The sequence below is a fragment of the Strongylocentrotus purpuratus genome, unplaced genomic scaffold (assembly GCF_000002235.5).
Source record: "Strongylocentrotus purpuratus isolate Spur 01 unplaced genomic scaffold, Spur_5.0 spur5_scaffold_16, whole genome shotgun sequence".
Lineage (NCBI taxonomy): Eukaryota > Metazoa > Echinodermata > Echinoidea > Camarodonta > Strongylocentrotidae > Strongylocentrotus > Strongylocentrotus purpuratus.
Window position 1 is genome coordinate 12,757,700 of NW_022145601.1, and position 12,197 is coordinate 12,769,896.

The window sequence follows — 12,197 nt, forward strand, 5'->3', positions numbered from 1 at the left end:
GTACATGTAATACTGCAGGGCCAGACACCAGAGGCACAAGGCTTGGCTTTTTACCTGTTATAGTGTTATACAGTATGTGAAAAGTTAAAGTGGCACGTTCCCGCCAGTGTAGTTATCGCTGCTCTAGTCATCGCCATCTTGGTTCTCGAAGATCGACTTCTAATTTGCATACAATCAAAGTACGCGCGGCCTGGCCTGCCTTCGCCAAGCCAGCTGATCGCTGACGATCGCGACGTCACGAAAGTGGGCGGAAACAGCAGCCGAATCTTAGAGCCGAACTGCGATTGCATTACTTCGGCACATGTATGCGATAATCTGTATTGTCCGGGCATTCGGAACATGCCATCTGCGTAAGAGCCGTATTCTGTTGGTGTCAATAGGCAGCTAGCACCGTCCACCAGCGGGTACGTATTTTGAACGCCCTCTGGAATACGGGGAACATGCCTCTTTAATACTACATGTATATATTTTACTAATTTGAACATTTAGAAAAGATGGAGAATTAGAAATGAGGCACGTTGAAAAGAAAACATTGACATTAAATAATCTCTGTGTTATCAAATCCTAAAAGGAGCTGAAAAAAGGAATTTTTTATTTGTATTTACAATAGTGGCTTCAGCAAAAAAACAATAGTTTTACAGCTCATGACAATTTTTTAAAGAACAGGCAGGTATATACAGTATCAGATTTTCTTCGTCAAGTTAGTAAAATTTTTGTTTGTTTGTTTGTTGATATTAAAATGTGTCTAAAGAAGTTTGTGCACAGAAATTGTATTCAATATGTTTTGAAAGTTAAGATTTTTCAATTTGTGTGGTGAATCGCTGATTTTGAGCTTTTCAAATTACTGCTTATTTACTTAAAACAATACCTGGCATCAAACAACATTAGAAATGGACACAGGTTGTGGTAGAAATTTCTGGTAAGTTCTTTCATGTCCAGCTGTGTATGCTTACACGTGTGTTACATAAGTACCCAGTTAACCACTGAATTATTCATACCGTAAATCTCTGCGCACTTTTTTGCCGCCGAAAAAAATTGAAAGTAAGTCGGGGGTGTGTCTTATACACAGGTACAGAATTTTTTATTTTTTTTCTCCAATTTATGGCGCTATGCCTGGCAATGTCTCCCAGCTCAGTAATCAGTGTGTTGACTCACCACTCGGAAACTACAACAACACTCAAATTTGTCTGTCATCTTGGTTTGAAAGTAATCTTTCTAATAGATCTCAATATGTACTTTATAATAATAATTCCTCCAAAAAAAATTCTATAACAAATGGTGTACCACAAGTTTCTCTCCTAGGTACTCTATTGTTTTTAATTTACATTAATGATCTTACACATTCTTCTGAAAACAACATTGTTACTGCACAAATCATCTCCTTCAACTGCACCTCGATGTTAAATAAAGGTCCTTCCCTGCGTGGGTTTTCGGCAACAAAACAACAACAAACAAACAAATAAAAAACAAAAACAATTTTTTTTTTTCTTTTTTCTTTTTTTTTTCTTCCCCAAAAATTGGTGCGCCTTATACACAGGTGCGCTTTATACACAGAGATTTACGGTAATCATATCCCCTTGTAAATTGGATGTTTTTTAAAGTTTTTAATAAGTCAAGAAAGGTGGATTGGTTGCATTAGGGCCTTAGTTGACTATTTTCATGTGTAAATTTTAATCCAGTGTATATTACATTTTCAAGAAATTTAAAACCTGACAAAATCAATTTTTCACCTACTTTATATATTTTTACAAAACTTGGTAAGGGTATGAATAATTTAGTCGTGTACCGTATATATATATATATATATAAATAAATAAATAAATAAAAACGTTAATTATTTGTATAAAGCGCTTACCTTCAAAGTCTCTAAGCGCTATAACATACAAAATAGACTGATAAACAATTACATATTAAACAAAACAAAAAAGTGCAAATAAACCTACAAATTACAATACATATGGAATACACATCAAAGTGAACAGAGTTACATGTAGTTGATCATCAAAAGCAATTTTGAATAAATACGGCTGTATGTACTATCAATCAAACTTATTGAGCCATTTGAACCATAAAAATTCAGACAACTGTTTACATATTGTCACAGGTGCGTCAACCAATACTCTTACAACAGTGACCACAACAGAAGAATACTATTTAACAAAGTTACTGATCTGAGACAGAGCTATCAACACAGTACATCAATCATTGTATTGTTGAGTTAAAATATTTCTATTGCTTTACAGCAAACCACTCACTCATTAATTTTCACCCCATGTTCGTTTCACTCATCGCTACATAATATACATTGTTCCATGTTACATGTATACTCTACGTTATCGCTCTTTAATCTTCCTATTCGTTAATACGACGTGTTTCACGAACAGTTGAATTCTTGAGCATCTTTACAATCATATCTACAATATACCGGTACAGTTAACGGATGTGTAATAAACGAAATCTTTGAACATTTTTTACGCAAGTGTGATTGGACAGTTATTACAAAGTGCGTTCCGATGTTTGCCTAAATTAACCCCTAGCTATACATGTAGCTAAACTGTGCAAGAAGCTACACGAGGTTCATGTATAGTTAACAACTACATTTGTAAATTATAAGTACCGATACTCAAACAAAGAAGAATTCAGTTGTTAAAGGGATCTGGTAACTTTGTCTCACTCAGATTCTGGAGAAAAAATTCTGGATTTAGCTCATGATGCAATGATAATTATAAACCTTTAGGTCAGTCAGGAACCCCATGACTTTTACAAGCCGATCGCCTGTCTGATTATCAAGATATTTATGATTGGAATTACAAATTTTGAAAACCGTTCGCTTGACGGTTTTCATAACACTGCGGTCTATTGGGAAAACGAGTATGGTAAAACCGGTCACTCAAAGGTTTTTACTTTTTTGAGGCACTTCTTGATCATTTTGAAGCGCAATTTTTTTAGGGCTTCAATATTACACCATATCACAGACACTGATAACACGTAGGGCCGTGTATCTCAGATTTAACATTGTTAAACGATCCCTTTAAAGGTATAATTTTGGTATGGGGTCATGAATTTGGTTCAATTAATGAACATATTGGAAGCACATGCGATCTTACAATATTCAATGATCGTTGTCGCGGTTCAAATGGAGTCTAAAGTGTTTCAAGTGATGAAATTGTAAATAATAAGCTCTTTATGTTGTAGAGCTTCCTCTCAAGACTGATATTACTTTAGCTTTGAAACAATGTTTCTTGACTACAATCGACCGATTTGCTATTCCCATTTAGAAATTATGTATCAGAACTGCATATTCTGAGATTTTCATGGTCGCAGCTACCATGGAATAGCTTTAGGCGCTATTTGAAATACACCGTATTTGAAATTTACCGGGAGCACCAGTAAATTTGTTTTATTTAATTTCTCGAAAGCAGAAGTGTTTTAGGGGCATCCAAATATATCAAAATTGTAAATAATTACTATCCAACCAATTTTCAAAATTTCCCAAAACTTTGCATTACCTTTAACTGTATTGTATTGCTCTTGCAGCGCAGTAGAATATATCCACATAGTTATTGCGCTTTACAAATGTATATATTATTATTATTATTATTATTATTATCATTATTGTGTTGTTGACGAGTCAACCGAGGAGCACTAGGCATTGCATCAAAATACTCTTTACAATAGTGACAACTGACAACAACAAAAAATAAAAAGTAATTGAGCTGCTTTTGCTGAGTCAACACGTAACATATCAATCATAATACGCATGAAGATCGAGGCATTGTATTGTTTCTTGTCACAACAGTTGTTCATTGTATCATCTGTTTGTGTGTCGTTTGCTTATATGAGGAAGTCTAAACAGTTGTATTGTGACGAGAGTGCGGGCTAGGCGTTTCGACTCGAACCAAGGCTTTTCACGATTGTAGCAGTGTATGGTATCATTGTAGTATATTGAGGCCAACTGGAGCTTTCGCCATTATATTTATTTGTTGCGTTTTTTATGGTATTGTAGCATATTGAGGCCAACTATAAAAGCTTTTCATGAGAATTTGTCCTTTATACTTGTAGTTGTGTATTGCAATAACCGGATAACATCTGATATGGCTACATGTAGTCATTGAACCCGGAGACTATTTCGTGAGTCAAATTCTTGTGTACATGTGTGTTCAGTGAAGTCATCTGCTTGTTCATCAGTCGTGTAAGAAGGCACAGTCACTATTAAATGCGTCATTACATGTATGGATGTATTATTTATTTATTTATTTACTACCCATTGTTTCTTTTCTCTTTACTTTGTAAAATTATCTCCGGACATCAAAGCCCAGCCTTTGAAAGGCCAATGGCCTCTGCTGGCTCCTCCATATTCTTTGTATTATTTATATATTTGCTTTAATATTTTGTTGTTGAATGTTTTTTTTTACCCGAAATGGAAATAAAATGAATTGAATTGAACTGAATTGAAAGATTGTGTAGAAAAGTCATTCATTTTGCTTCATTTCAATTGCCTCTAGATTTCTTGTTAACACATCACCATGGCGATCGACGGAGGTGGAGCTGCGTACACCCGCTTTGCGGAAGAAATGGACATTGATAGGCTAGATCTGAAGATTCGCGACAACTACAGTGGCTACGGTCGGTGGCCAGCCGTTAGGAGGTGGTGCAGCGAACACAGGAAGACTCTTGGCCTTTTCGCCTTTGCCTTGTGCCTATTCTTCGTCGGGATTGTGATTGGACATTTTTTGCACTATGCGGTCGTGGAGCACTGCGAAACGCAAACGCAAAATGAGACCCACACTGTATCAGTGCCAACTCCGACAGAACCAGCCCCTCATAGTAATTACAGTAACATCCTACATACCCTTATCACCAAGGAAACGTTGGATTCATATCTAAAGTAAGTTTTTTTAATTTTAATTCTGTTAAGTAAAAGAAGGACAATGTGTGTCATGATCTAATTTCACAATGGGTTCAAAGTTATATTTTATGGTTAGAATTTTGGAAAGTACAAAATACAGAAAAAAGACTAAATTCCAAGTTGAAATGGCAATTACCGGTAAACAAATTTGTTGCAACTTAGACTTAATACATATACTGTACTTGTATGTAAATGCATATTTCACTTAATGTGGTTTCATTCAGAAATGGTATACTGCATGTACTGTAATGTGTTGCAACCGAAATAGATTCAAATTTTACAAAGATTTTTGTTCTTTCTGCTCAAGGACAACATTATAACCTAAAGATAAAGTTGAGTTCTGGTCATGCGATTGCATTGTGAAAGAAATGGTGTGAAATTGATCGGAAAAAGTTTCAGATCATCTAGAATATAAGTATTGGTGTGTACTGCAAGGTTCTTGGCAATTTGGCCCAGTTTAAGGCATTTGAAGAGCCATGCTTTTCAGGGAACATTTTGTCTCTGATGTTCTTCCACACTTGCATAATACAATGATAATGCTCACAGATTATTTTTCAACTCTTCCCAGAACTCAACCTTCTCTTCAATGGAATGCCTTATTGTGATATAAGAGAGACAGAAGGAGAAAATTCTTCAACTCCCTCACAATCACCACTCTACATATAGACAGTGGAGGAAAAATATTAAAAGTATAAGTACCTTCTTAATGCATGTCAGGCACAAGAAATGACATATGGTTAATTCAAACATGATGATGTCAATCTTGTGTAACGAGTTTGAAACTTTGCAACGTCAGGAACAATTTTCATGATTGATTTGAAATTGCTTTCCCCAGACATGTTAATGGAAGCGCTGCTAATTTTTCTTTTCATTTTTGTGTGGCTCTTTACAGCACCATATCTGAGCAAGCCTTAAGAACAGTTGAAGGGTATTTGGAAAACTTTTCTTACAATTGTATAAAAGGATAATTGTCTTATTATTTTTCTTGTTACTTCAGATGTACATGTATCGAGCCTTTAGTTTTACTGAAAATACATACATATTGTTTAAAATGAACTGTAAGAACTGCATATCATTATAACAATTAAATATGTTTTGTTCTTATCCAGGCGATACACACAGGGGCCTCATTATGCGGGCTCTCCCAATAGCGAACAGATAATATCAAGCATAAAAAATGCCTGGGGTAGTGCAGGAGGATTTAAGGTTTACACCAAGAAATACCAAGTCCAACTGTCCAGACCAAACAGGTAAGGTTTATTTTAATGATGTTTGAGACGTGGGAACTGGGGGTGGGGGGGGGGGGGGGTGTTTCACAAAGCTTCTAAGTTGAACTTAGAAATTATGGAGTGCCATTTGTAGCCTTAAAATAAAGTATAAAATGCAAATATTCAAGTATTTTAGACTGTTCATAAATTCTACATCAAAAACATGAAATCTCCCATCATTGAAATTATGAATTATTTGAATCAACATTTTATGTTGTTTGAAATAACTTGTACAAAATATTTTCAAAGGTGCTAACGGGTTTCCTTAATTGTTAAGTCCAACTTAGAGATAAGTTCAACTTAAGATCTTTGTGAAACACCCCCAAGTCAAATGGAGTACTGTGATGAGAAAAATATCTGTGTCGATCTCTCTGATAAATTTTGAGCTTCACAGGGGTTTATGTAAAAAGTACAGTGTACATGTTATGTATGTACAATACTTGCATTTTCCCAAAAAATCTTTAATATTAAAAAGTAATGACATATTTACTTGTGAATTAACTTTTTTCTTTTTTTTGATTAGCTAGATGTCAGAAATAATAATATCTGGCTCCTTTAATGCAATTGAATCTTCAAGTGTTTCTGAATTGTAAGAAAGAACAACTCCTTGTTCAATACAGAGTTGTCAAATTACCAATACATGTACACTGTTTGTTAAAAAAAATATCCTCCAAACTTGCTGAAATATGCACTAAACAGCAACAATGTGAATGTGGTTATTGCAAAATATTCCTCATATTCTGTCCATATTACTCAGTTTTACGTTATCTTTTTTTGAATTTGTGAATTGATTTTGTCCCTTAATACTTGAACTCTAGAATACATGTACTGTACATGTATCTACTCGCATTAGACCGTCTTTTGATTTGTCTACCGGTAGTCAAGAAGTGTCGTAGTCGATTGGTTTTAAGCACTTAGCTTGAAATTCAAAGGTCATGGGTTTGATCCCCAACATGGCACTACTGTCCTTTGGCAAGGCATTAATTTATATTTGCTACTCAATACCAAATATAGAAATGGGGAACCGGTAGGAAGAAGAAAGCATTTGTGTTTGAATAGTAGTTGCCAATATGCCTTTACGGTGACCATATGGTAGGAATACTCCCCAGAGAGTGGAGATGGTGCACATTGTGCGTGAATAAAGGTAATAATATTTTTGAAGCGCTTAGAGACGGTATTCAGTATTAAGCGCTATATAAATCCAGATTATTATTATTATTATTATTATTATTGTTATTATGACAGGACCCATCCTACCCGCTTTGATACATATGGTCCAAGTACATGTGATGAATGTTTTACCACTACATACTACCCTAATGATGACCCAAAGAACAATCTGCTACCAGGCTTCAATCCTTACGCTGCAAACATAGAAGTTGAGGTAAGTTGATTTAAAGGTACTATGTCCCATTTGCAGGCCCACATAATGAAAAGGTTAAATTCCTATGGCATTTGAAAGATAATATTAATTTAGAACTTCCCTCCAAACGAAAGGGCTTGAAAATGGTTTTTAGTGGGAAAATAATGACCATTAGTTGTTGAATTGACTTAGTTGTTGAATTGACTTAAGTGATTGCAATCACCTAAGTAATAGTCTGATTTTCAGACCCTTTTCCTGAATGGTCGTACGTTTTGTGCTGCTCAAACATTCAATTAGTTAAATTTTGGCCATTACCGGTAATGTTATTGATTGAGACAAATGCTCATGTACAATTTATTTTATGTTCTTATTACCAAAGAAAAAAAAGATGTCAGTCAGTCACTCAATAGTGTCTGACAGTAAAGTCTTGAAGGTAAACGGGTTTCCTTGCATAATTTGAATACTAGGACACTGCTAATGTTTAAATTTCACAGATAGGACATACATGTACATGATATATTTATAATTCCTGCAAAGTTCTACAGAATTTGAGGTTAGCTGCAAAAGGGACATACACTGTAGTATCTTTAACATTACAGGGAAGATATAAATGAAAATTAAAGGGGAAGTCCACCCTGAAATTAAGTTAGTTTTAATAGGAGTAGAAAAATGAGAGAAACAAGTCAGTGAAAGTTTGAGCAAATTCCGATTAAAAATAAGGAAGTTAGGATTTTTGAAGTTGTGATCAATCAAACACAAATTGGCAACTCTATGACGTATCATGCGAGCTCACCTTCCATTTGCTCAGTACTAAAAAAATCTAAAATTGTCATTTTCCCTCAATAAAAATTTCAACCATACATGCACCCTAAATATAATAATTGCAAATATGTTTCTATACTCCCCCTGCAAGGAACAAATATATATTCCGTCATCAATAACGAAGAAAACATGATTTTATGGAATATTATGCACAAAGCAAATGAAGGAGAGCTCGTATAATAAGTCACAGAGTTGCCAATTTGTATTTGATTGATCACAACTTCAATAATTCATAACTTTCTTATTTTCATTCAGAATTTGCTCAAACTTTCACTCACCTGATTTTCTTATTATTCTGCCTCTATCGAAACAAACTTATTTTGGGGGTGGACTTTCCCTTTAAGATTATTATGTTTCTTTTTTCCCACTCTTCTACTCCCAAATGATATTTGATTCTTGATACTTGATGGAGTAATCCCTTTAGCAGCTCGCTCAGGAAGCTACAGTATACTGGGATGTTACATGTAGGCACTATGAACATGACTGACAAAGAAAGCGGACAAAATATACAGTTCCTCAGGTAGACAAAGGAACATCCTTTCACTGCTATTGTGTAAAAAGGTGAATATGCATGTGACACCTGTTCTACAAATTTTTACATAATAGCAGTGAAGGGATGTTCCTTTGTCTACCTGAGGAACTGTATATTTTGTCCGCTTTCTTTGTCAGTCATGTTCATAATGAGGTGGGGCATGATTTCTGATGTTTCTTAATTTGGGGTTATCTTATCTGAGCTAAAGCACTATTAAATAATGAGAGAAATTATAGCTCCTGTTTTATATCCGTTGATCATTGTATTGTAATATTGATATACAGTATCATTGTTTTTTAAAACCTGTTCTACACATGTTAATAATATTTTAAAAAAGAAAGAAACTAATTTTTATGTATGATTTATAGGTAATAAAATAAAGCATTGAATTGAATTGAATCATTTTGAGGTTACACCTCGGTCACACCAACAAGACGAACAACAGACCAAACAAAGATTACATAATGACAAATGGCCAAGAACTTATCGTTTTTAGTCGGGTTTGGTGATGGTCTGGCAGTGCGACGGAGGCATAATGTCAGTCATTACATGTTCAAAAAGTGTAGGGCTTGACAGCTCAGTAAAAGTCTCAAGTCTGACAACAGAGAAAAACTAGATGGAATTTTGACTGCGCGCAGTCGAAAATGATGCCTCCGCCATAGAGCAATTTAAACAAGTTTGGAGTTTAAATCTCCAGTGGTTCTTGAGATATCATGATAACAATCTCAATGTATGGAATTTCATAAGTTGACCTCTGTGACCCTTGACCTTTGACCTACGTGCTCCAAAATCTAATCAGATTGTCTTCCTATGGTGATACACACTATCATTAAGTTTGAAGTTTAAATCTCCAGTGGTTCTTGAGATATTATGATATGGTGATACATACTATCATTAAGTTTGAAGTGATAATTCTCCAGTGGTTCTTGAGATATCGTGATAACGATCTCAATGTATGGAATTTCATAAGTTGACCTCTGTGACCCTTGACCTTTGACCTACGTGCTCCAAAATCTAATCAGATTGTCTTCCTATGGTGATACACACTATCATTAAGTTTGAAGTTTAAATCTCCAGTAGTTCTTGAGATATTATGATAACAATCTCAATGTATGGAATTTCATAAGTTGACCTCTGTGACCCTTGACCTTTGACCTACATGCTCCAAAATGTAATCAGATTGTTTTCTTATAGTGATACACACTATCACTAAGTTTGAAGTTTAAATCTCCAGTGGTTCTTGAGATATCATGATAACAATCTCAATGTATGGAATTTCATAAGTTGACCTCTGTGACCCTTGACCTTTGACATACGTGCTCCAAAATCTAATCAGATCGTCTTCCTATGGTGATACATACTATCCTTAAGTTTGAAGTTTAAATCTCAAATGGTTCTTGAGATATCGCGCTAACAAACTCAATACAAGGAATTTCATAAGTTGACCTATGTGACCTGTGACTTTTGACCTACGTACTCCAAAATCTAATCAGATCGTCTTCCTATGGTGATAAATACTATTCCCGAGTCTTAATAAGTTTAAATCTTAAATGGTTCTTGAGATATTGTGATAACGGTCAAACGGGACGGACGTACGGACGGACGTACGGACGGACAACCCGAAAACATGATGCCTCCGGCACCACCTTCGGTGGCGGAGGCATAAAAATAGAGCACGATAAGAAATGGTTAATAAAATATGGAGTGTTTACCTAATACTTACAGTATCAAGACTTCAAGAGTACTCAAGTGTAGCACTTGACAGCTCACAACCATCAGGGGGGCGGTTCACAAAACTTGTCATCAGTGACAAATGACAGTTTTTGTTATTATTATTAAAAATTAGCTACTGAAATCCCTGCTTCTGATTGGTTATCAGCAGATTTGTCACTGATTTTTGTCATTTGTCATTGAAAAAAGGCTTTGTGAAACGGGTCCCAGGAGGTCTCAAGTCTGACAACAGAGCAAAAAGAGATCAACTTTAATAAGACATGATTAAAAATATAAATCATATTTACCTAAAGAAAGATTTCATTTCATTGAATTGTAAAATATTTTGCTTGACTCAATAAAATATCCTATGAACGGCTAAAAAAAAATTTTTTTTTTTTTAATTTCCTACAAGAAATACTTACCCGAGACTTCTGGAATACGGTACTATTTAGCCTTTGAAAAATACATATTGAAAAATGCTGAAAGTAAAGAGGTCCAAGAAGGGATGAGAAGCAATAGATGTGTGTTGACAAATTTAATGTTCTATTTATGATTATGATAAAGATTCATGACTTTTGAGCTATTAAAACACTTTTTCTTCTTCTAAACTTTCATTATCTGGCGCTGCTCAGTGGCTGCCGGGCTCACGATCAATTGGGCAAAAAGAATTTCCGTTTCGGGTTAATAAAATTTGGAGTGGACTATTAGGTTATTATTATTATTATTATTATTATTATTATTATTATTATTTCTTTTTAAAATTTCAGTTATTGTTTATATATTTTAAAAATAGGAATACACAGTAAACAATGCAACTTGGTTTTTAGATCTCCGTAGGGGCAACAAAACCTTGCCGATAATTATTGTTTTTAGAGCTCCGTACGGGCAACAAAACCCTGCCGATTATTATTGTTTTTAGAGCTCCGTAGGGGCAACTACCTTGTCGATTGTTATTTGTTTTTAGATCTCCGTAGGGGCAACAAAACCTTGCCGATAATTATTGTTTTTAGAGCTCCGTACGGGCAACAAAACCCTGCTGATTATTATTGTTTTTAGAGCTCCGTACGGGCAACTACCTTGCCGATTGTTATTGTTTTTAGATCTCCGTAGGGGCAACAAAACCTTGCCAGTAATAATTATTTTCAGATCTCCGTAGGGGCAACAAAACCTTGCCGATAATTATTGTTTTTAGAGCTCCGTACGGGCAACAAAACCCTGCCGATTATTATTGTTTTTAGAGCTCCGTAGGGGCAACTACCTTGCCGATTGTTATCGTTTTTAGAGCTCCGTAAGGGCAACAAAACCTTGCGGGTAATAATTATTTTCAGATCTCCGTAGGGGCAACAAAACCTTGCCAATAATTATTGTTTTTAGATCTCCATAGGGGCAACAAAACCCTGCCGATAATTATTGTTTTTAGATCTCCGTAGAGGCAACAAAGTCTTGTCAATAATTATTGTTTTTAGATCTCAGTAGGGGCAACAAAGTCTTGCCGATAATTATTGTTTTTAGATCTCCGTAGAGGCAACAAAGTCTTGTCGATAATTATTGTTTTTAGATCTCAGTAGGGGCAACAAAGTCTTTTTGAAC

General features: G+C 35.1%; 1 protein-coding gene across 4 annotated transcripts in view; it reads left to right on the top strand.

Annotated features, from left to right (window-relative positions):
* The window catches only part of LOC756696 (putative N-acetylated-alpha-linked acidic dipeptidase), a 51,974-nt gene that overhangs the window by 18,002 nt on the left and 21,775 nt on the right, over positions 1–12,197 (top strand). For all 4 annotated transcript variants that reach the window (XM_030986811.1, XM_030986812.1, XM_030986813.1 and 1 more), the window contains exons 2-4: positions 4,506–4,888; positions 6,019–6,159; positions 7,423–7,561. In XM_030986811.1, the coding sequence (XP_030842671.1) occupies positions 4,527–4,888; positions 6,019–6,159; positions 7,423–7,561 (642 nt within the window). In that variant the 5' untranslated portion in view covers positions 4,506–4,526. The remainder of the gene's footprint in view (positions 1–4,505; positions 4,889–6,018; positions 6,160–7,422; positions 7,562–12,197) is intronic.